At 40.0% G+C, this 22,914-nt stretch overlaps 1 protein-coding gene across 1 annotated transcript in view; it reads right to left on the bottom strand.

Annotated features, from left to right (window-relative positions):
- Cpne8 (copine 8) overlaps positions 1 to 22,914 on the bottom strand; it is a 190,495-nt gene that overhangs the window by 81,984 nt on the left and 85,597 nt on the right. The window contains exon 7 of the mRNA XM_040753968.1: positions 7,133 to 7,196. Coding sequence (XP_040609902.1) covers positions 7,133 to 7,196 — 64 coding nt within the window. The remainder of the gene's footprint in view (positions 1 to 7,132; positions 7,197 to 22,914) is intronic.

The raw sequence follows: 22,914 nt of genomic DNA, 5'->3' as shown, positions 1-22,914 counted from the left end.
AGAGTCACTCCTTCCACCACACTCTATGCCCTGGGGAATCAACCACTCGGTGTGTGGACCCATTACCCCTAGTGCATTTCCACAGGCCATCTTGCCTTTTCTTCCTAGCCCACCTGCACTCTTTTATGCCATCAACAGATGTAGAGACCGCCGTCTTGCCTAGGGTCCAGAAAAGGCACGAAGAACCAAGGAATGGAATACCCACCCAATAAGACAAGACCATATATTAACAACTAGAAACACCTCAATACTAAAAACTCTAGAATCCTAGACTCCAGCACAAAAACATACACATGAACAGGCAAGACAATATGCTCCACAAGAACCCAGACACCCCCATCACAGCCCACTCTGAGAAATGCAATACATGGGAAGCACAAGACAAGAACTTGAAAATAGCAATTAAGGTATGTCCAAAGAACTTAACAAGGATATGAATTTATCCTGTAATGAAGACCATGAAAACACAAAGAAATAGCTGAAGGTAATAATGAATGCAATTCAAGACATGAAGGTAGAGTTTAACAAGGAAACAGAATCATTGAAGAAAACTCAACATGAAATAAAACCTGAAATAAAAAAATTATGAAGTCACAAAAGCACCCCAAAAGTAAGCCTTGCCAGCATACTACAAGACACTGAGTAGATAATCTCAGGTATTGAAGACAGGGTAGAAGAAATGATTACCTAAGTCAAAAGAGTGTTAAACATAAAAATAGTCAGGCACAAACGAACTAGTAAATCTTGGACACCAAGTAAAGAGAAAATCTATGAATAATAAGAAAAATTATAAGAGACCCAGGGTCAAAAGTACAAAAAATATTTTCAACAAAATCATAGAATAAAAATTTCCCAACCTGGGAGGGTAGAAGGGGAGGAAGGAAGGGGACAGGGAAAAGATGTATAACTCAATAAAAACAAGGAAAAAAATCCTAACCCAAATAAGAAGGTGGCTATCAAGATACATTAAGCAGACAGAACGCCAAATAGACAGGACTAGGAAAGAAATCCTCATTACACATAATACTAAACATATGGAACAATGAAAGACATTAAGAGCTTCAAGGGGGAAAGGTCAAGTAATATATAAAGGCAGGTCAATTAAGATAATGGTTGATATCTCAGCAGAAAATTTTAAAAGCCAGAAGGACCTGAATGGATATTCTACAAACTCTGAGAGGCCAAAAATGTCAGCCCAGACTACTAAATCCACCGAAACTATTGGTCACAATAAATTGAGAAAGATAAACAATGTCTATTGATAGACAGAGCAATGTCTATCTACCAATATAGTTCTATTGAATACATTAGAAGCAAAATTTCATGGTGAAGATGCTAATCACACCTAAGAAGATACAAGAAATAAGTAATCCCAAAAAAGTAAAACAAAAGAGAGGGGAAAAAGCCATAAGAACAAAATAACAGAAATCAATTACCACTGCACATTGATGACTCCCAATATCAATGGTTTCAATTCCTCAATAAAAAGATGCAAACTAACAGACTGGATTAAAAAATAGAACCTATTTTTCTACTGTATCCAAGAAACACAGCTTACCATCAAAAATAGACATCACCTCAGAATAAAAGGACGGAAAAAGGTATTCCAAGCTAACTGACCCAAGAAACAAGCAGGTACAGTAATTTTAATATGTGACAAATTAAACTTAAAACCAAAACAAGTCAAAATAGATAGAGGACACTACAGTTCATCAAAAAATTCAAAAGAGGATATTGCAATCCTAAACTTGTATGCACCAAATACAAGGGTTCCCAGTTCATAAAAGAAACACTACTATGGCTAAAATCACACATGGACTCTCACAATTTAAAGTGGGTGACTTCAACACCCTACTTTTGCCAATAGACAGGCCATCCAAGCAGAAACTAAAGAAAAATGCTGGAAATACATGATGTCATAAATCACATGGGCTTAGCAGATATTTATAGAACATTTCACTGAAATACAAAAGAATATACCATCTTCTTAGCATCTCGGGGAACTTTCTCCATAATTGACAACATACTGGGAAATACAGAAAATCTCAAGAGATATGAGAAAACTGAAATAATGTCCTGCATCTTATCTGACATTATGTCTGGATATCATCAACAACAGAAACAACAAAAAATTCAGGGAAATTGAATAACTCATTATTGAATGAAGAATGAGTCAAAGCAAAAAATCAAGCAGGAAATTTAAAGCATTTTAGAACTGAAAATACAGCATCTTTTAAAAAATTGAAGGAGCCATTAGAATATGGAAATATACCCATGCTCAAGAATCAGTGGTATTAATATATCGTGAAAATGTCCATCCTAGCAAAAGCAAATACAGGTTCAATGCAATCTCTATCAAAATTTCAAAACAATTTTTCACAGAAATTGAATAGATAATTTTCAGCTTCCTAGGAAAACACACACATCAAATAAATATATATCCCAGGACAGCTAACACAATTCTGAATGATAAAAGAACTCTTGGAGGTATTACCACCCCAAATTTCAAGTTTACTACAGAGCTGTAGTAATAAAAAAGCAACATACTACTGGCATAAAAACAGACAAGTTTATCAATGGAAATGAACTAAGATCCCAGACATGAATCCACAAACCTCTGACTATCTGATTTTTTTAAATAAAGAAGGCAGAAATACACAATTGATAAAAAAGCATCATTAACAAATGGTGCTGGTGAAAGTGGATGACTGAATATAGAAGGTAGTCTGTAGATCCATATTTATTACCCTGTACAAAATTCAACTCCAAATGCATCAAAGAGTTCAACCTATGTCCACATACACTTAATCTAGTGGAAGAGAATATGGGAAATAGCCATGAACTCATTTTCATGGAAGATTTTCTGAACAGGACAATAATAGCAAAGGCGCTAAGACTTTATTTTATTAATAGGACTTCATGAAACTAAAAAACCTTCTCTATGTAGGCAACACTATCATTCAGGCAAAGTGACAGGCTAGAAAATGGAAAAAATCTTAATATCTGATAGAGACTTGGTATGTAAGATGCATAAAGAACTAAATAAATGGAATGTCAAGAAAACAAATAACCAAATTAAACTATGGGAAACAAAACTAAACAGAGAGTTCTCAAAAGATAAAACATAGATGGCTGAACAACAATTAAGAAATGTTCGACATTTCTTAGTCATCATGGAAACACAAGATAAAACTACTTTGAGATTTCATTTTATTTTATTTTTTTCAGGATGGCCAAGATAAAACAAACAAGTGGCAGCTCATGCTGGCAAGAGTGTGGGGAAAGGGTGGCACTTAGTCATTGCTGCTTACATAGCCACTGTGGAAATCAGCGTGGCACTTACTCAGGAACCTGGGAATAGATCTACCTCAAGAGCCAGCTATACTACCATTGGACAAATACACAAAAGATTTTATATCCGAACACATAGACACTTGCTCACAAATGTCCACTGTTGCTCTATTCATAGTAGCCAGAAACTGCAAACAGTCTAGATGGCCATCAACCAATACATGGATAATGAACACATGTTGCAGTTATACATTTTAATGTTATTCACCTATTAAAAATAAAATTATGAAATTTGCAGGTAAATGAATGGAACCAGAAAATGTCGTCCTGAGTGAAGCAATATGCTCAAAATAAAAATATTGTATGTTTTCTCTCATGTGTAGATGTTAACTTTAAGCCTTCAATACGTGGGCTGCAATCCATATAACCATGAGCTTAGGTACATATTAGGGGTCTAGGAGGGAGGAGATCTCAAATAGAAGAGGCAGGCAAGAAACTGGAGTGGAAAGATTTAGAAGGGGATCGAAGAGAGGAATAAGGAAGGAGAGACTATGGGAGAAACAACTAACAGTAAAGTCTACTTGAGGAGCCACATGGCAATCTGCTCCTGAAGAAGCTTCTTAACATATATATGTATATGAAAAATGTAAATGGATTCACCAATTATAGGAGAGAGAATGTCTAAATTCAACATTTTATGCCACCAAGTAAAATTTCCACTGCCAGGAAAGGATTACAACTCATTGAATTGTTGGCTAAAGGGCTCCTTGGAAACTCCCAAACATCACAGACTACTCCCAAGGCTATTGGTTGCTCTCCAGAAACTGATAAGGTCCTGATAACATTTGAATGTGGAGAAATTGGGCTGATGTCTAGCTAGAGTCTTCACCCCTACTGACTACCCTTCATGGTACTGGAATGTACTCTGAAAGCTACCAAGTAAGGAAGGGAACCATCAACCCAGCTACAAACCCTGTGCTTTACAATGGTGACCTGCCCGTGAGATATGCTGGGGACAACAGTGGCACAAGTGTTTTGGGAGCAACCAACTACTCTCTGCTTGGATGTAAGGCCCATTCATGTAGAACTCACCCCTGACACTGCTAGGGTACACGAGAAGCTGAGACATGACCCTAGTGGAAAAACAAATACCATTGTCCTATTAAAGGAACATGGGAACAAAATGACTCCCTCATGATATTCTGCTGTACCCAGAGAACTTCGCCTTGCTCAGCTATCATCAGAGATGCTCCCTCCTGTAGCAGATGTAAGCTAACACTGAGACCCACAACTGGGCAATGTACAATTGCTACTCTCTTGCAAAGGAAAAGATAGCCTTCTCCAATGTGGTCTCTACTGGGTATACTAGCCACACATAAGGCCAGGTCTCATGCCCAGAAGTAGATTGCTAACACAAAATGTAGACTTTTTGTCTTCATTTCTTTGTTTGGGGCATTTTTTTGTCCTTTTGGTCATTACTTGTACATTTGGTTTTTGGTTTCCAATTTTGTGTTTTTGTGCATTTGGGTATGTGTGTGTGTTCCAATTTTTTTTTTGTTTGTTTTGTTTTTAAAGAGAAGGAGACAGACAGACAGACAGACAGACAGACAGACAGGCACACACACACACACACACACACACACATACACACACACAGAGTGGGGCATGGCATTTTCTGTTTTTCCCTTTTTAATTTAAATTAAAAACAATCTTATTTTGTATATCAATCCTAGATCCCTCTTCCTCCCATTCTCCTATGCCCCGTACTGACCTCCATCCCATCCCTCTTTTGCTCCATAGAAAGGGGATCATCAAAGTCTGTCCCATCATTTGGGTCAGGGCCTAGGTCCTTCCCCATGTGTCTAGGCTGAGAGGGTATCCCTCTATGGGGAATGGGCTCCCAATGTCCATTCACATACTAGGTATGACTACTGTTCCATTACCAGGGGCCCCATAGATTCTATTTACAACAACCAAGAAATGGAAACACCCTAAATGACCATCAGCTATTGAATGGATAATGAGAATGCAGTATACTTATAGCATGAAATACTATTCAGTTGCTAGGGAAAATGAAACTATTAAATCTGTAGGCAAATGAATGGAACTGGAAAGAGTCATTGTGAGCAAGGTAACAGAAGCTCGGGAAGACAAATTTCATGTACTTTCTCTCATCTGAGGATGCTAACATTGACTCCAGATATGTGTGTTTCCTTTGGAATACCCATCTAAGTCAGGGAATTACTGAGAGGCCAAGAGGAGGAGCTTTCAAGGGATGAGAGATAGAAATATAAAGGATATTAGGGAGTAATGGGAGACGAAGGGTTAGATGGGATGGAGGTAGAGGAGAAAATATGGGGAAAGACTACTGACACTAAAAATCTTTCATAACAGTTATACTTTAACTTTCCTAAAATGTACACATACACATGTATAAAAAGATTTCAAATGAAATCACAACAGGCTAACAAATAAAAAGCCCAGCAACAACAACAAATGAATAAATATGAAAAAAAGAGAAGATGCCCCTCAACTGAAGCATGGATAGAGAGAATGTGGTACATTTACACAATAGAGTACTATTCAGCGGGAAAAAATGGAATCTTGAAATTTGCAGGCAAATGGATGGCACTAAAAGAAACCATCCTGAGTGAGGTTACCCAGTCTCCAAAACAGAAACATGGTATGTACTCACTCATATATGGATCGTAGATATGAATCAGGGGAGTGCCAGCACACAATCCCACTGCCAGAGAGTCTGGGAAAAAGAACCTTTATCCAGTGACTGATATAAGCAGAGGCAGATACCCACAGGTAAACACTAAATTGAACTCCTGGAATCTAGTGACAGAAATGGAGGACTGATGAGCAAAGGGGTCAAGACTGGGCTGGTTTAACCCATAGAAATAGCTGAACAAGGGGGAACTCTTGGACCCCAGACTGATGGCTGGGAGGCCAGCATGGGACTGATCCAGACCCCCTGAATGTGGGTGTCAGTGAGGAGGCCTAGACAATCTATGGAGCCTTGGGTAGTGTTTATCCCTGGCATACAAATGGACTTTAGGTGCCCATCCCACAATGAGGGATGCTCTTTCAGCCTGGACCCTTGAGGGAGTGCCAGGAACCTTCCCTGAACAAAATGACAGACTCTGGATATCCCCTATGTGGAAGAGAGTGGGGATAGGGTGTGAGGCTGGGGGGATGGTGGGGGAGTGCAGGAGGAGGGAAGGGAGAGGGAGCTGGGATTGACATGTGAAGCAAGCTTATTTCTAATTTATTTCATACCCACTCCTCCGTCAGACTCAGTGATCACTGTGGAAGATAGGACAAAACATTTATAAGAGCCAGAGGTGGGTTGAAGACCACAAGGAAACTGTTTTCTGGACACAACAGCTCAGTGTCACCTCTGAACTCACAGCAGTGTGGCAGCATGCACAAGACTTATTCAAGTCCAAGCCCCCCCAAATCCCTGCTTAGAGATGGGAAATGGGCACAAAGTATCACCCCAGCAGAGGCGCTAGAGCAGTTGATAGCCGCTGGGACAGGGACAGTCATTTTATTTCTGATCATGTGATAGCTGGTGTGTCCACCACTCTCTAGTGGATAGCCTCAAAACTGACAGTGTAAGGGCAGCACAAACCAGACTGGATATTTTTTTATTGTATTTCTACCTTTTTAATTTTAAAGTGGACATAGAATTAGGTATGTAAAGAAGGGGATAAAGATGAGGAAGAATTGGGGAAGCCAGTGAATATGATCAAAATACATTGTATAGAATTCTCAAAAACTGATAAAATACAGTTTCAAAAAGACTATTTTCCACAAGAAAATATTTACTTACCCTGCAACAGTTCAGCTCCTCAGCTGTTAGTATGATTGTGCCACACTTCCTGCCTGGGATTCCTCTACAACAAAGGTCACAGTTAGCTCATTTAGAATTGTAGTAGGGAATTATGTAAATTAGCATTATCTTTATTTCATATAATCAAATAACGAGCCTACTGCTATTATTGTTTCCCCTACAGAGTGAATTCCGGGTCTCACAGTTTAGGTGGTCCTCAGATCCACATTGCCTAATGAAGGAACTCTCTTAAACATCATGGGCAATAGGTCAGGTCTTTGTCTGAGAATCTTTATGTCCCTCTTGTTGTCTAACATACATGTAACAGAATGTAATCCAACAAAGCTTGCTTTTGCAAAGTCTATGCTCCCATACATCAGAAAATCTAATTCCTGACATTTTCCCCCTTCATTTGTCCTTGTCTCCTCTGCCTGCTCATTCCCATGCCAACATATTACAGATTGTCTGTTGCAACTCTTTTGCTTTGAACTGCCTACATGCTTCAGTGACGTTCCATTTATTGCATTTATTGCAAGATCATCATTACTCTGTTATGTACGATTAAAATCTGAACCATAAGGATTAGCATATAATCATCCCTAAATTATTTAAAAAACAATTTTTATGCTTTTTCTTTCAGACAGCTAGGTTCTATAAAAGCAAAATTCAACACAAAGATTTTTGTCAACCCACAATTTAAGAGCTATGTGTACCAGGTGCTCAGTATACATAATCAAGGATAAAATGCATAAGATCAATTGAGCAAAATAAAATCTCCACTCAAATTATGTCTCTACAGTTCTGTTTTATTTACACTCATACTTTTTAAAGGACACCGAGAGCAACGCCAACTAGGAATATATAGCGTGTGTACATGGTTGCAGCTATGGCTTGGAGAACTGTTCCCCCAGTTGTCATAGGTTTAATTCCTAGATGACTGGAAGGATGTTTTTAGAGGTGGGAGGTGGGAAGAGTAAAGGTCATAGAGAGTGCATTCTCAAAAAGGATAGTGGGACCAACATCCCTCCAGTTTCTTTTTCCTCCTAACTGGTAAGACATAGGCTGGAGGTAGAGGCTTCCTTGATAAGACACCCCACCTTCATTGTCTCTTGTTGCCAGAGACCCAGTACCAAGATCTTAGATTGGAATCTCTAGAGCTGCACGTCAGAATAAAATGTAATTGCGTCAGCTATTTTGAGATGCAGCTGATCTACGTGGCTCTCTGCTTGCAAGGAAAGGAAGAGGAATCCTTGCCAATCCTCCAGAAAGCCATCCCAGGGCTCTAAACGTGTGTCCTATGAGAAACCACACAGTCAAGATGCTCCTGTGTGTCCTAAGAATAACACAGGTAGACTTGGGCCAAGGATGGTATATGTCCTGCAAAGTTTAAGTCATTGCTGATAATCATACTATATGTGCAACCTACTGGAGTCTTACTATCATCATGGGGAAAATGTAAGGAAATGAGCACTGAGTTGAGCAAATACCAATATAAGTTAAGTTTGCTCTAAAGCTGTGCCTAGATTCTTCCAGCAACGGTATCTCAGTGCACCCCACAGAACTTAGATGGCTACCAGTCTCTTCATTGTAGGCCATGGCTTTCCTTCTCACCAGCGGTGTTTCTATTTGCTGAAAAACTTGGTGACTCTGCTGCTATGTCACAGGTACAAGGCTCCTGCCCAGATCCTTTCTGGATGAGTCACATTTATAGTTCAGCTCCAGTTGAGCTAACTGAGTGACCGAGGAGTCACAGCCTGCCTCCCAGGATCAGAGAAGTAGAGAAGGTGCACAATGAAAGAGTATTAAAAACAGAATGGTGGAGTGTGCTCATGATAGTCACAGCCCTGTAGCTGGACACCAGGAGTAAATAGTGGCCTGGAAATGTATTTTGTGATATCTGGATCACACACTGAAGATTATTGAGAACGTTCAGTCTTCTTGCCCACACTTACCTGGCCTTGAGCCTTTTCTCAGTATCTCCTATTATGTGAGCAGAATGAGTTTCTCAACTCACCAAATCTGTTCAAAGCAATCTAAGGTTTTTGTGTGTTTGCTTTTAAACAAGTTCTTTAAAATCTACCCATTCTTCATGTGCTCCTAGAGTTAAAAGCTACTTTCAGACAATTAATTTATTATAACACCTGCTTCCAGCTAGCAAATATGCTTTAGTTTCCTTTATAATGAATTACCACCAATAGTTAAAATGACATTCACTGTTGATTAAGTCTATAGATCAACTTTTCCATAGGGTTGGGTAGGCACTGTGTCGACAGTTCCTCATAGCTGAAGTATGTCATCAGGTCAGCAGGCTGGGCATTACCCTCAAGCCTAGAATAGCTAACCTCCATGACTGCGTATCTCCGATGCCCTCTTCTTCCTTTTTCTCCTGCTGTCAAGGGCCCACATGATGACATTTAATTTAGCCAGCTCATAATACACCCCTTGCCACATGTAAAGTAGCATCACTATAGATGTGACAGCATACCACAAAAATCACAGGAAACAAGAACCTCCATTCCATATGACAAACATACTACACACAGGTTAAATACATAAATATGTGCTATACACATTCCACATGCATAATACCTGAATACTAGATACTTACTACACTCATGCTACCCCCATACTACAAGTATACTACATACATACTATATACTACACACAAAGCTCTGGATATAATACTCCACTACGAAAGTCACAAGACAAAGTTCCCCATCCTATACTACACATAATCTATGACGCCATAACGTCATTCACATGCATCTTATTATTACTTAATCAACTCAGTTTAAATCAACTAACTGTTACCTTAAGCAAGCTACCTAATCACTTTGAAACTCAGTGTCTTCACTTGACAACTCAAAGTAATTATGTGACTTTTAAATATCTTATGTTTATTAATAGTGGTGCAGAATAAGCTGTACAGCTCAGCAGTAAGTTCTTGCCTAACATGTGTGAGGGCCGGAGTTCAAACACCAGTCAGTACTCTCAAATAATGAAAGCCAAACCAAATCAAACAAAGCACAGGCCAAATGCTCAATATAGTATAGTGTTAATATAGTATTATTACTTATTATTTTACTATGTATTATTTAAAATTGTCTGTTAATTCCAAATGTAGGATTGAAACAGGAAATGTTAACTCCAAATAATATAAGGTTGAAGTAGGAATTCACTTCTTTTTAATTTAGGGCATGACACTGAATTGTCTATAATCTCAGTCACGTCATCTGGTGAGTATCTGAATTGTGAGGAAGACATACAATACATCCTCAATGCACATTACATACTTGTAATAAAATATATTTCTGCAACAGAATACTATGTGCAGTGAATATATATGTGGTGAATTTGTAAGGTAATCATTCGATACAAAAAGTCTGCACTGTGCTAGATTGAAGAAAGGTTGAGTGACTTAAAGCATAGAAAGCACTTAGAGCAGTGCTAAGTAACAAGTAATAGCAGGAGCTAGTGTTTTCTGCAGGGTTCTTTTCTCCGAGGGTAGGGATGGGTGAGAAGTGAAAAGATGTGCAGTGAAAGAATATCTATGACAGAGTGATCAAATATGCTCATGATAGTCATAGCCCTGTGATTAGACACACTGGGGGTCAATGGTGGCCTTGAAACTCAAAGATTCTATAAGGGCCACAAGCTGATTGGAAATTCAGTGATTATGAAGCCTTAGGTTATTTCAGGCCGGGAGCCAAGTTATCTCCACCTCCCATCAGGTCCTGTTATAGCCATGCCATTCCTTACCTATCTTGGAGTCTTACTTAACATATTGTGATGATGAGATAAAGCCTTCAAAATGAACTTCCACAAGCCTTAAGGCTAAGTAAGGATGCCATCAGATAACATTTGAGGTCTCTAACAGATCTCCCTGTCTAGCTCTAACCTACCTATCTGATGCTCCCCGCCTACGTGTTTTAAAAGAGCCTTGATTTCACAACTCTGTTCTGTTACTATGAAAACTCAATGAAACTGTTACCATGTTGCAAATTGGAGTTGGGGGCTTGGTGGTGATGCAAATCTGTATTCCTGGACTGCAACTATTCATACTTGGCTCCAGAATAAACTAGTTTTTTTTCTTTTTGAGATAAGGGTGTGATTTGATATAGGAAAAACCTATTTGGATTTTCCCAGGGATACACTGTGCTTGGACCACATGCTGTAGGAACAGAGAAGGTAACTAGATGAGATTCATGGTGCCCCATGGAAGATGGAGCCAGGGGTAAGAGACAAAATGTGATATTCTATCTAGACTGAAAGTAAAAAGGCAGGGCAGAGTGAGTCATAGGTATGATAAACCTCCTGTTGTCACTTTGGCCCTCTGCTGAAGCCCTGGTAGGGTATGTGACATTCTAGACAGGTACTTCAGTCCTTTCCTGCAATGTGACTGTGATTCCCTGGGTGTCAGATTACCAAACCGGGAACAGTAAAACCAAGAATCCTATAAGATTAAAACTTTCCAGGCTGGAGAGATGGCTCACTTTCAGGGCAAACATGAGAACCTGAGTTCACATGTCAGCTCCCAAGCACAAAGCAGGGTGTGACCTTCTGTACCTGCTGTGGACACAGGAGAACTGGTGGTTGTCAGCCTAACTCAAGCTTCAGTAAGAGACCCTTTCTCAAGTGAATAAGGCCAAGAGAATTAAACACTGACCTTGCCTGCTCTCCAAATGTACACACAGACACCTGCACTTGCAGACACATGCCTGTACCTCTCACATACACACACACATACATACACACACACATACATACATACATGCATACGTACACACACACCCCACAGAATTAGTTTGTTCTTTTTTCTCTTTTTTTTTTGTCTTTTTAAATTTTAAATTAGAAACAAGCTTGTTTTACATGTCAATCCCAATTCCCTCTCCCTCCCCTCCTCCCCTGGCCCCCACCAATGCCCTATCGCATCCACTTTCTGCTCCCTAGGGAGGGTGAGGCCTTCAGTGGGGGATCTTCAAAGCCTGTCATATTATTTGGAACAGGGCCTAGACCCTCCCCTATGTGTCTAGGCTGAGAGAGTATCCCTTTATGTGGAGTGGTCTCCCAAAGTCCATTCATGTACTAGGATAAATACTGATCCACTGCCAGAGGTCCCATAGTTCAACTAGACTTCCCACATTCAGGGGATCTGGAACAGTCCTATGCTGGTTTCTCAACTATCACTCTGGGGTCCATGAGTTTCCCCTTGTTCAGGTCAGCTGTTTCTGTGGGTTTTTCCAACCTGGTCTTGACCCCTTTGTTCATCACTCCTCCCTCTCTGCCCTTATATGCCATCCTAGTCTGTTCTTAAATAAAACTTCCTCCAGGAGTCCCAGGTTTAGAGAAGGGACTAAAAGACCCCAGCAGGAGGCCACCAGTCAGAAGAATAGGAAAAGGCTTCCCACAGTTCTAAGAGCTTATTACTGATCACCCACCTCAGAATATTTCGTGTCTCTTGTCTCCTCTCTTCTAGAAAATTGTAGCAGTGCTACAAGCAAAATGAAGGGGAAAGTGAAAAAAAAATCCCAGTTTGGAAAAACTATGATAAATCCAATTTCTATTTCCTAGTTCCTTTTAGAGTACATGGAAACAAAGTGGTATCTGACTTGATACCAGTGTACCTAAAGGACACTGGACAAGAAATGCTGCTGCTGCTGCTGCTGCTGCTATGCTCAATGCATCTTCACTTTAAGACAGAACATAGAGGATGCAAAATGTGTACTGGCCACGATGAGTAACTACTTATGAGCTATGCCAGACTGACCAGCAGAAGCTTCTCATGGCCCAGGGACCTCTGACATCCTTCTAGCCAAACACAAAAGCACATCCATGTCAAAGTCTAACAGATGAAAACACATGAGTGAAAAGAAACTTATATATTGTGTATTGGTGTATTATTTACAAGTGTAATTATAGGGCGAGGTACATCATTTTCTAAAGATAAAAGAGCTGCGCACATGAAACTTTTCAAAACTAATGATGGATTTAATTTGAGATGCATTTATCTTCCTCTGCAATATGCTGTATTACAAAATTTCACTTCCAAAATTGAGGTAAATTGATTATCAAAATGACAAATTTTCCCTCTTAAAATATATCGTGTGCCAGACAACTGAAAGTAAAGCATTTGTTTAAAATCTGAACTACTGTCTTCATCAAGAAATTCATTTGTCATCCTGCAAATTTAATATTGGAACTAAATGGGATCTGTTTTACAGACACGGTGTTGGTATTAACATTGAAGAGAGAAGGTAGCCATTGCATTGCAGTAGTACAGAATGGCAATTCTTAAACACCTCTTATGTCAAAAGTATTTAAGATGTTGCTTTATGTGGCTTTGATGAGCTACACAACCTACCTATTATGGAAATATTAAGCTAATATTACAGGAACCTACCCTCTGCCTTTGTATTGTAGTGAATCCATCTGTAGCAAGGGACTTACAATCTAAAAATTGCATGCCAACCCCCTGAGAAAAAAATGCACAACTGATGCATGCAGAAAAGACACTGGAGGTGTGGTTTGCTGGTACAGCATTTTCCCAGCATGCATTAGGTCTGAGTTTGATCACCAGCACCAGAGTATAAAACAAAGTAAAAGGCTTAACAAGAAATGCATATAAATATGAATACCAATCCACATCATTTACTTTAATAAACATATATTGAATTATTATTCTTCATAAGACACAGCAGGTCCGTGTAATAACAGGGGTGTGATTTTCTACTTGTAAGGCTTTTGGAAGGTGTCATTTGGGGATGGGATGGGAAAAGTTCAGCCTTCAGTCTGTATTAAAAAGATGCTCTTGCTTTGCTCCTGTGAGCTCTGTGTGTCCTGCTTCACAAAAGAATAAAGAATAATGAGAACCAAACCCATTTCTCTGTCATCCTATTTTATTCAGGGTTGTGTTTTGGGGCTTGAGAAAAGACAAGTGAATTTAAAAACAAGAAATCTAAGGTCTGCTCGAGGCAGGGAGTGGACTTTAATATGATGCCCGGAAAAGCTGATGCTGTCAGCTATAAACTGCATGCTTATTTTTTAATCATAACTGAGCCCATTTGAGCAAAGGACTGAAAGCACACATGAGAAGGGACTTTATTTAGAAATGCCAGTTGACTGAGCATTTATCTGTGTTTGGAATCCTGCCTCGAACTGACTCAGTCTGAATTAAAATCCAATTGCTCTGCTTCTGTGATTGCGGAAGGTGTGATAGACACTTTTCTCAAAGCAGACAACGACTTGTCTGGAACACTGAAGGTTTTTACTTGCTGGGGTTTATTCTCAGGGACAGACATCCTATGACTCTACCTATTCCTAGAATGGCACTGTGTCCCAGTGAAGGCTAAATACACAAAGGCCACTAAACTAACAAACAAAAACTAACACCATATCTGAGTCTTTCCTCCTCCATGAGACAGGTAGTGGAAATTTTGAAAAAAGCTCCTCAGGGATGAGGTTGCTCCTCCAGGCACTGGGCTGGGTCCTTCTTACCCATAAGGCTCGGTCTCAGGCCAGCTCTGAAGCCTTTTGAACTCTACAGCTGCCCTCTTTAACTTGTTTTCACTCCGTAAAAAGCATATATGCATGTAGGTACATAGAAAGATTTACAGTGTGCTGTGAGTTAATATTAGTTATTAACATTACAGTTAATATTAGTCAATAAGACTGTATTAAAAGAACCTACATTTGCCTCAGCCAGATTACTGGAGTAGGTGGAATAGTCTGACAAATTGCTTCCCTTGAAACCACTGAACTTTGTGAATTTATGGTTCATCAATACATGTTGACACGGCAGAAAGCCACAAATTTCATCTGCCGCAGGTACGGCGCACTCACAAAAGAAAGACAAAAGAAATTGAAGTGAGGAAACTTATGGTACCAGAAAGAAAAGGTGATGAGAAGAATGCTGGGCGCTTTTTGTGTCACCCCACTGAAAACTGAAAGCGATGATTTTCAAACAGGAAGATCCTAGCCCCTTGCCTGATTCATTCCCAAATTGGGAGGATTTTGTTTTTGCACGTTTTGTCTTTCATATTTATGCTGTGGTAGCTCCATCTACCACAGACGAGCCCTATTCACCGTAAGGAAAGATGGGGCAATGGACTGCACTTCCAGAAGGGAGGCGAGAGGTACAGAAGGGGAGGCTCATTCTTGAGAGTTAGAATCAGAGTTCCTTGGAAAGCTCTTAAAGAGCAGAAATCTTAGATTTTCAAATGCAATGGTTTATAGTACCAAAATAAAATGGGGGTTTATAACTTCCAAAGCTGTAAATAAACACTGTTTGTTGAAGACAATACAGTATTATGTTTCAGCATATGAGCTCAGAAGCCAGATGCATCCATTTACATTTTGATTCTTCCTCCTAAATGTTTCCTGACACAGGAATGATGACAACCTGTACCTGACCAATAGGGTGCTGGCAGTTAAAGATGTCCTAAGTGTGAGCCAGGTAAAGATAGCAGAAATAAGAACTCCCTCCTCTCAACAACTGAGGGAGAAATACTTGTGGCTCCCTTTCACTAGATTTGATGACTGCATCAGAGGAGCAAGAGAGGGAGGTGACCTCTATTGCAAACATTCCCTTCTTTAGGTATTTATGGCTCAGGAACCACTGCTGGAGGGGAGGTACTCTAAGAGAAACTTAGTGCCTCTCCTTCTTTTCAGACTACAAATAATTATAACCCCCCTCCCTGGAATTCCACACTGGAAGAACAGGAATGCAGAAGGCTGGATGCAAGGGACAGATTTTACATAGTTCTGACAAGTTAACACATGTATATTTCCTGGTGTCAAGTCCAAATTCTGGTGGTTAGAGGGAAGTCAGCATTACTCTGGAGCTCGTAAAGCCTGTTTTCCTCTACTAAAGCAGTCATTTCCTTATTACTGTCAGAAGGGACAAATGGTTATCTGTGCTGACTATTAGCATCCCTAAGCACATGCTGGCCTCCGGGCTCCCTGGGTATCACAAGTACCTGTTATACATTTCATAGACTGTGCCAGCATCCTGGCTCTTCTCAATACTGAGGTCTTCACCCTAAACTCCTTCCAGACTGTGGGTTTCTGTAACCTCAGCTTCTCATTGTCCTCATAATCCTGCTATTCTAGATATGCACTCTCTTGGTCTCGTTTGCCTATACTCTGGCTCTTGCTCTCTTCCTCTCCTCTCATGGCCTGGTCCAAACTTCTGGCCATGTTCAGTCTCTTACTTACCCTCCCTGACATGGAATCTTCCAGATGCCTCTGGCTGTCCTCTATCGCATATCTACAATAAAATCCTTCCTTTCAGCCGTACCTTGGAGCAGTCACACTATCACTTTATATACCTGGCTTTTGTCCCTCCCACTGCTATAGAACAGGGGACTGGGAATCCTTCTCTCGGGCCCATTGTGTTTACCAAGTTGCTTCCAGACATACTTAAGAAATGACAGGTTTATTTATCTGAGTCCCCTATTACAGGTCAGAGTGGTTCCTGTTCCAAGGACATTCCATAAAGATCTTTCCTCACTGCTGAGCAGTGGTGGCACACACCTTTAATTATAGCACTCGGGAGAAAGAGAGAAGAGGATCTGTGAGTTTGAGAGCAGCCTGGCCTACAGTGTGGGTTCCAGGACTGCCAGGGCTACACAGAAAAACAACACCAAAAACAAAAACAAAACCTCCCCTCACCTTCTAGTTTGTTGAATCACAGAACTAACATGGTTTACCTGTATATTGACTTTAAAATCTTCAAGTTCTGTCACACACAGCAGGGGAAGGAAAGAAGTTATGGATGCCTACACGAAGGAAGCTGTAACACTGGAGAGACAGTAGCCTTTAAGACAGTCATGATAGTAAAGTCAGTTGACACCTGGGATATCTACTCAGTACACAAACATGTGTAGTCATTAACTCATAATTTGTCTTCCAAAGTAAGCGACCACGTATTATTATCTTCAGTCTTGACATCAGTAGTAAGATTGCAAAAGCAAGGAAATTAGGCTGAGACAGAGAGTCCCACAGGCCTCCACAGCTTGCTGAGCAGTATGGCAAGGGGACAATGTGTCCAGAGACACCTTCCTCTTATCAGAACTCCCTGCATTTATGCTGGCTCTATCCAGTTATTCACACAAGAAAGTTGAAGGTCATTTTCAAAATCATCTTCAGCTCTTAATATCAATCTACCTTTGAGACACCAGCCTCAGGAACACAATGTTAAGAATTCCTTTTCACTTCCCTGGTTTGAGCTGTAATCAGTTTTCAAACCAAAGTGAATGAAACTCTTTGAGAAGCAAACAAAACAAAAGCAAACAAAAACCTCTTGAATTGTCTTCCACATTCATACTAAATATCATATAAAAATGGCCTACATACACCAGTCTAAGCTAGGCCAATTCCCACTCATATAATAGGGAATTGCAGCTGTTTATTTAATGGGAAAGAGGGGAAATTAGCAAGGTCAGGAACAACTATGCCTTTCACCTTTCACAGTTTCTTGACCACAATCAGTTTCCAATAAAGATTTTTTTCAGATAAACTAGTATTTTATAAAAAAATCTCTAAAACAACTATTAAACCTATATTTTGTCTGACAGAAAAATAAGAACTCTCTCCAGTGTATTATTTGCTCAGAAAATGCCTACAGGAATTACACATAAGCCTCATATGAATGAAGGAAGTGTCACATCTCTGCAGAGTGACAGACTAACCACTCTGGGATTTGTCTCTGTTGGTGGTATTCAAAGATACTTTGGTGAAAATAAATTCATTTTGTCCAAATTTTTCATGACTCACCATCTCTTTTCCACACCTTTCCATCCAAAAGAGTTCTTCATTACATGACACTAGCTGTGGCTGCTAGAATTTCTGAATAGCAGAATTAGATGCTGCTGTGAAAAGCCTGCTATGAACACCATCCTTTTTGGATATAAACAATTAGATTTCTGGAGCTCTTTCCAAAGTTTATTTACAAAAGTGAGCAGAAGAAACTGCTTCATCTAAGTATCAAACTTCTGTCATACATAAAGTTCATAAGCTTGTGGCAGGCACACAAAGTATTGGCAGTGTAATTTGCTATCCTTGGCCTTTATGGAACATGTGGTTTATTGGACACTGCTCCCTAACCTCACAGAAGGAGATAAGTTTTCTGTTTGTTATATGTTGCTCAAACATCTGCTATCCCTCTGAAATGCACTGATTTTTGATATATTGAATAGCATTGTCTTAGTTACATTTGTTGCTGTGATCAAGTATACCAATCAAAGCAACTGAAGGGAGGAAGCACCGATTTGGCTCACAGAGAGGATTGCAGCCTACCATTTCACAGAAGTCAAAGCAGCAGGGACGTGAAGCCACTTGTCACATTACATCCATAGAACAATGAATTAATGCATGCCTTGACTATTTCTCACTCCCCTCTCTACACTTATATTGCCCAAGACCCTAAGCACAAGGCATGGTGCTGGCCAGAGTATACAGGTCTTTTCACATCAGGTAATGTGAGGAAGATTAACTTCTCAGCCATTCTCAGAGGCCTTCCTCCCAGGCGACCTTAGACTGTGTCACATGTCACTAATACGTATATGCATTCGGAGACTCTTTACACACACCAAGGGATGGAACTTTGGTAGAGGAGCCCAGTATTTCCTCAGATTCTTGCTGTAGGGATGCAAGGACAACAAAGGAGATGTAAAGACACTATGGCACACATCATGTTAGTAGCAGAACTGAGACTAAACAGCTCTGATCCTAGTACATGTAATCATATATGAGTCCACATACATGCCACTAAAGTAAATCAGAGTCTAAAAGCATTGAATAAAATTGTTTCAGCTTATAGTCCATGTCTTGTTTACTTTATTGCTGCTAAAAGACATCATGACCAAGGAAATTTATAAAAGGAAGCCTTTATTTGGGGCTCATGGTTCCAGAGGGTAGTAGGGTTCATGACCATCCATGGTGGGAAGCCTGGCACCTGGCAGGCAGGCATGGCACTGGAGGAGTAGCTGGGAGCTTAAATCTTATCCACAAGTGCACAAGGCATGGGGCGGGGGGGGCAGGGATAAAGGGAGGGAGGAAGCATACATTGGGGATATTCTAGAATTTTGAAATTTAAACCCCACCCCCAGGCACACACCTACTCCTAAAAGGCCACACCTCCTAATCCTTCCCAAACAGTTCCACCAACTGTGGACCAAGTATTCAAACATATGATCCTATAACACCCATTCTCATTCAAACCACTACCGTAAGATAATTTAGTCCCAGATATTTTTGAGATAATTATACAGGCCAAACTATGTGCACAAAGCTGCACAATAGAAGGTTGGTCTTTTTTATCATAAGCTTCTCATAGTTTTTTATGTTCTATACTAGCTGTTCTTGTTTTACCACCTCTCCTCCTCCTGCAGTAATAGGTGATCTCCATAGGCATTCACAGATAACACATAGATGGTCCACACTGAAGTCATCAATACACCAACACTGACAAGTTGAACATCAAGTGCCATCCACTTTATCTTGGTTTTTCCCATCCCTGAGCTTTCCTTTAGTTTTTTCCTTCTCCCAACCTTTCTTCTGGTAAACCTCAGCACCCATGTGTCTCTGTCTTGAGTCCTATGAGATCACTAGGAATTCTGTGTCCAATCGACAGCCTTGGTTTGGTCTTCAACTATCGCTCACTTTTGAGTCTACATCCTGTGCTCCCCACAGCCCACTGGCCTTTCTCAGAACCTCCCTTTAGCTCGCAAAATCAACTGCCTACATCACAAGCTACTGCTTTCCATGACCTTTCCTCTCAGTTACCTTCAGCAAGGACAGCAGCAGGGAAATCACCATAAGGGCTGCAGTTCCTCTCTGGATTGAGGACCTGTTTTCTATTCACTGACCCCTGCATTCTGGCCCCATGCTATTATACGGATGCACTTGTGCCTGGCTGAAAGGGACGAAACCAGAAAGCCTATTGCTTAAGGACCATAATCCTAATTACCCGTACAGAAGACAACAGCAATCATTCTTAAACTGGAGCTCACTCTCGTGTTCTTGAGACTCTACAGTCCATCACTAAACTCCTTAAAGATACATGAAGGAAGGGTCTGAGAGCATGACAAAAAAGCTGCATGCAATCTCACAGCATGAGAAAACACAGGGCTCAATGGGAGTGATGCTCAACAATGATGGGACCTAAAGAGAGGCCCTGGGAGTCACAGGGATCCAGCCAAAGCCACAAACAAAGTAAGCAGCATAACACCAAAAAATGCATGATAGTAAAGATTTGGTAAATATGGCGTATCCAATAAATAGTCATTCAGGAGACTGCAAAGATGTCGAAATGCTAGTGCAATGAGAGAAACAGTTTTGGATGCCATTTCAAATCACTTCACTTTAGTTCTTAGAGATTTTTTTAAGAAGTTTTTATAAGAAAATAAAATCCTAAATCTTTAAATGATGACCATCACTGAGGCCCAGAAATACACTAGCTACGTTGTAAAATTGTGACTATTATTAAGACATGCGGCTACGTACAAGACTACAAGAAGTTTTTTTTTGTTTTACTTTTGTGACAAACCTGGCTTAGTTGCCAAAAGTTTGATTGATGAGTAATTTAGAATGCTACTTTGCCTTCTACAAATCCCCAAGTTTTACATTATTATTCATTTAAAAGCCTGTATCTGATGAGATATGATAACTCCACTGCAGTTAGGAAGCTGAGAAAAAAAAATGCCTCTGAGCATCTCATCAGATTATGATCCAGCCCATGTAAAGGGAAGAGAACAATGGTGTACTCTGCGTACCTTAGAATGTAAAGGAGAAACTACTTAGAAAATAAATATCTGATCTAAACGAATTAGTAAACAAATGTTAACTCATTCGGGTATCACCATTTAAGAAAAACAACATATGGGACTCAGGAAGAACTGTCAGATTCAAGATGAATCAATTTTGTTTATTGTGGGAGCATTTCCTACCTTGGGAGGCGCCTCATGCTGTCTGCTTGGCAGGGCAGGGAAGATCGCCAGAGTCCTCAACAGGATTGCAAAGGTACTGTCCATAAGCAAGAGGATGTGCATCTCTCCCATCTGTATCCCGAGCCTTGGGGTACAGCCTGAAAACTCATCCGTTTTTGAGTGGCTGCCTGGTCAGCTTGGGGAAAGTGGTAGCAGAGAGGGGGAACTATGTCTCTTAGGAGCCTGTGTCACTGAACTTCCTATCGTTCTCATTATGTATTTATTAGTAATACATTGCCTTTATCCTCTGTCCACAGCCATTCTCTTTTCTACTAAAAGAGCATGTCCACATCCCCCAACTCTTTTCTTCTCCGCACCATGTTCCTGATAGATGAACTCATGGGAAATGGGAAATGATGTCAGTAGATCAGCAGTGGTAGGTCTGAAGCTGGAAGAGTCCAGGGAAGGGCCAGCTCCTTTGACTAACTGTCTCAACAATGCAGGTAGCTCAGTAGAGCTTTGAGGGAAAGTGTTTCCCTGGCTTTCTCAACACAACTGCATTTTTTTCTTTTTTTATTTTATTTTATTTTATTTATTTATTTTTATTTTCCAGTTTAAATTTAGATAAGAAACGAGGTTGCTTCACAAGTCAGTTCCAGGTCCCTCTCCCATTCCCTCCCTGCATTTTTTTTTCAAACAAGCAAAGTTTTCATTTGAAGCTGAAGTACTGGAGCAAAATGCTGTTCGCCTAGAAACTGCATCATTACTGGAAGACCCTGGACCTCAATCTTAGCCTGTGGGCCATTTCAGGCTACTTGCATCTTCCAGACACATGCCTCTCTTAAAGATGGAGATTTTCATGAAAGACAGTGTGTTTTTGAGCATGGTGACTACATGTGATTGCTTCAATGCCCTCTTCACCTGAGTTGAAGCAATTACTGAGCTCATGGAAAGTGGGTGTGTTGCTTGGTACTTTTAAACAAAATCAAAGTATCACTGCACTAGCAGCTAGCAAGCTAATCGCATTTGGCTTTACTCCCTTAACCATGACTGTGTCTCAGCTTCCCTTGCCTTTCTTCTGATTCATTTGTCTCAAGAAGTTAACATCCTCGCCTCAGGCACTACCTTCCTGCAATTTCTAAATTTGTCTTCTTTCTTTTGTGACCAGTCTCTGATATATTCAAATTCTTCATTTTATCACCCACTTCTACTGGTGTTGTTGCCTAGCCTACTTTCTTAGGAAAACTCTCAAAATCTCACTTTCAAACAAGAAGCCTACGGTGCAAACAAATCTTGGTGTTTATTTGCCTGAGAAAACTGTGCGGTAAGTACATATGATTACTTAGACATCTGAGTGAACTGTGATGTTTTCTATGACATATATACATCAAAATAACAAAGTCATCTAAATTTTCAAAATCCCCCATAGATAAAATGTGAGAATTGGAATCAAGTCAATGGATTTAAGGCTCTATCTCATTAGCAGCCCAGCCCCAGTACCACTCAAAAAACTCAAAGGACATTTGTGCAAAACCAGCACAACTCAGTAACTACTAAATTCTCCTAACATTGGTATACTCTTAGAATCCTTACCCTAGGTTCTGTTACCTCTTAGCATGAGTGACATTTGTTGGCCTTTTGCAGTGGAAATTTTGAGTTAGCTGAATCAAGGGTACAATTTTAAGCTATGCTATAGTCATCACACATACCCCAACAAATATAATAATCTCAACTTTTAAAAGATGTTTAAAACTAATAAATGCAGAATTCTTTTACTGGAGGAAAAATTTTGCAACTAAAATGTTTTATAACTAGATGGAAATAAATTATTCATAAAAAGAATATTTAAAAGGGAAT

Source organism: Mesocricetus auratus, unplaced genomic scaffold (genome assembly GCF_017639785.1).
Source record: "Mesocricetus auratus isolate SY011 unplaced genomic scaffold, BCM_Maur_2.0 Super-Scaffold_100010, whole genome shotgun sequence".
Lineage (NCBI taxonomy): Eukaryota > Metazoa > Chordata > Mammalia > Rodentia > Cricetidae > Mesocricetus > Mesocricetus auratus.
Note: the sequence above shows the minus strand (reverse complement) of the source record. Positions and strands in the feature narration are given on the sequence as shown.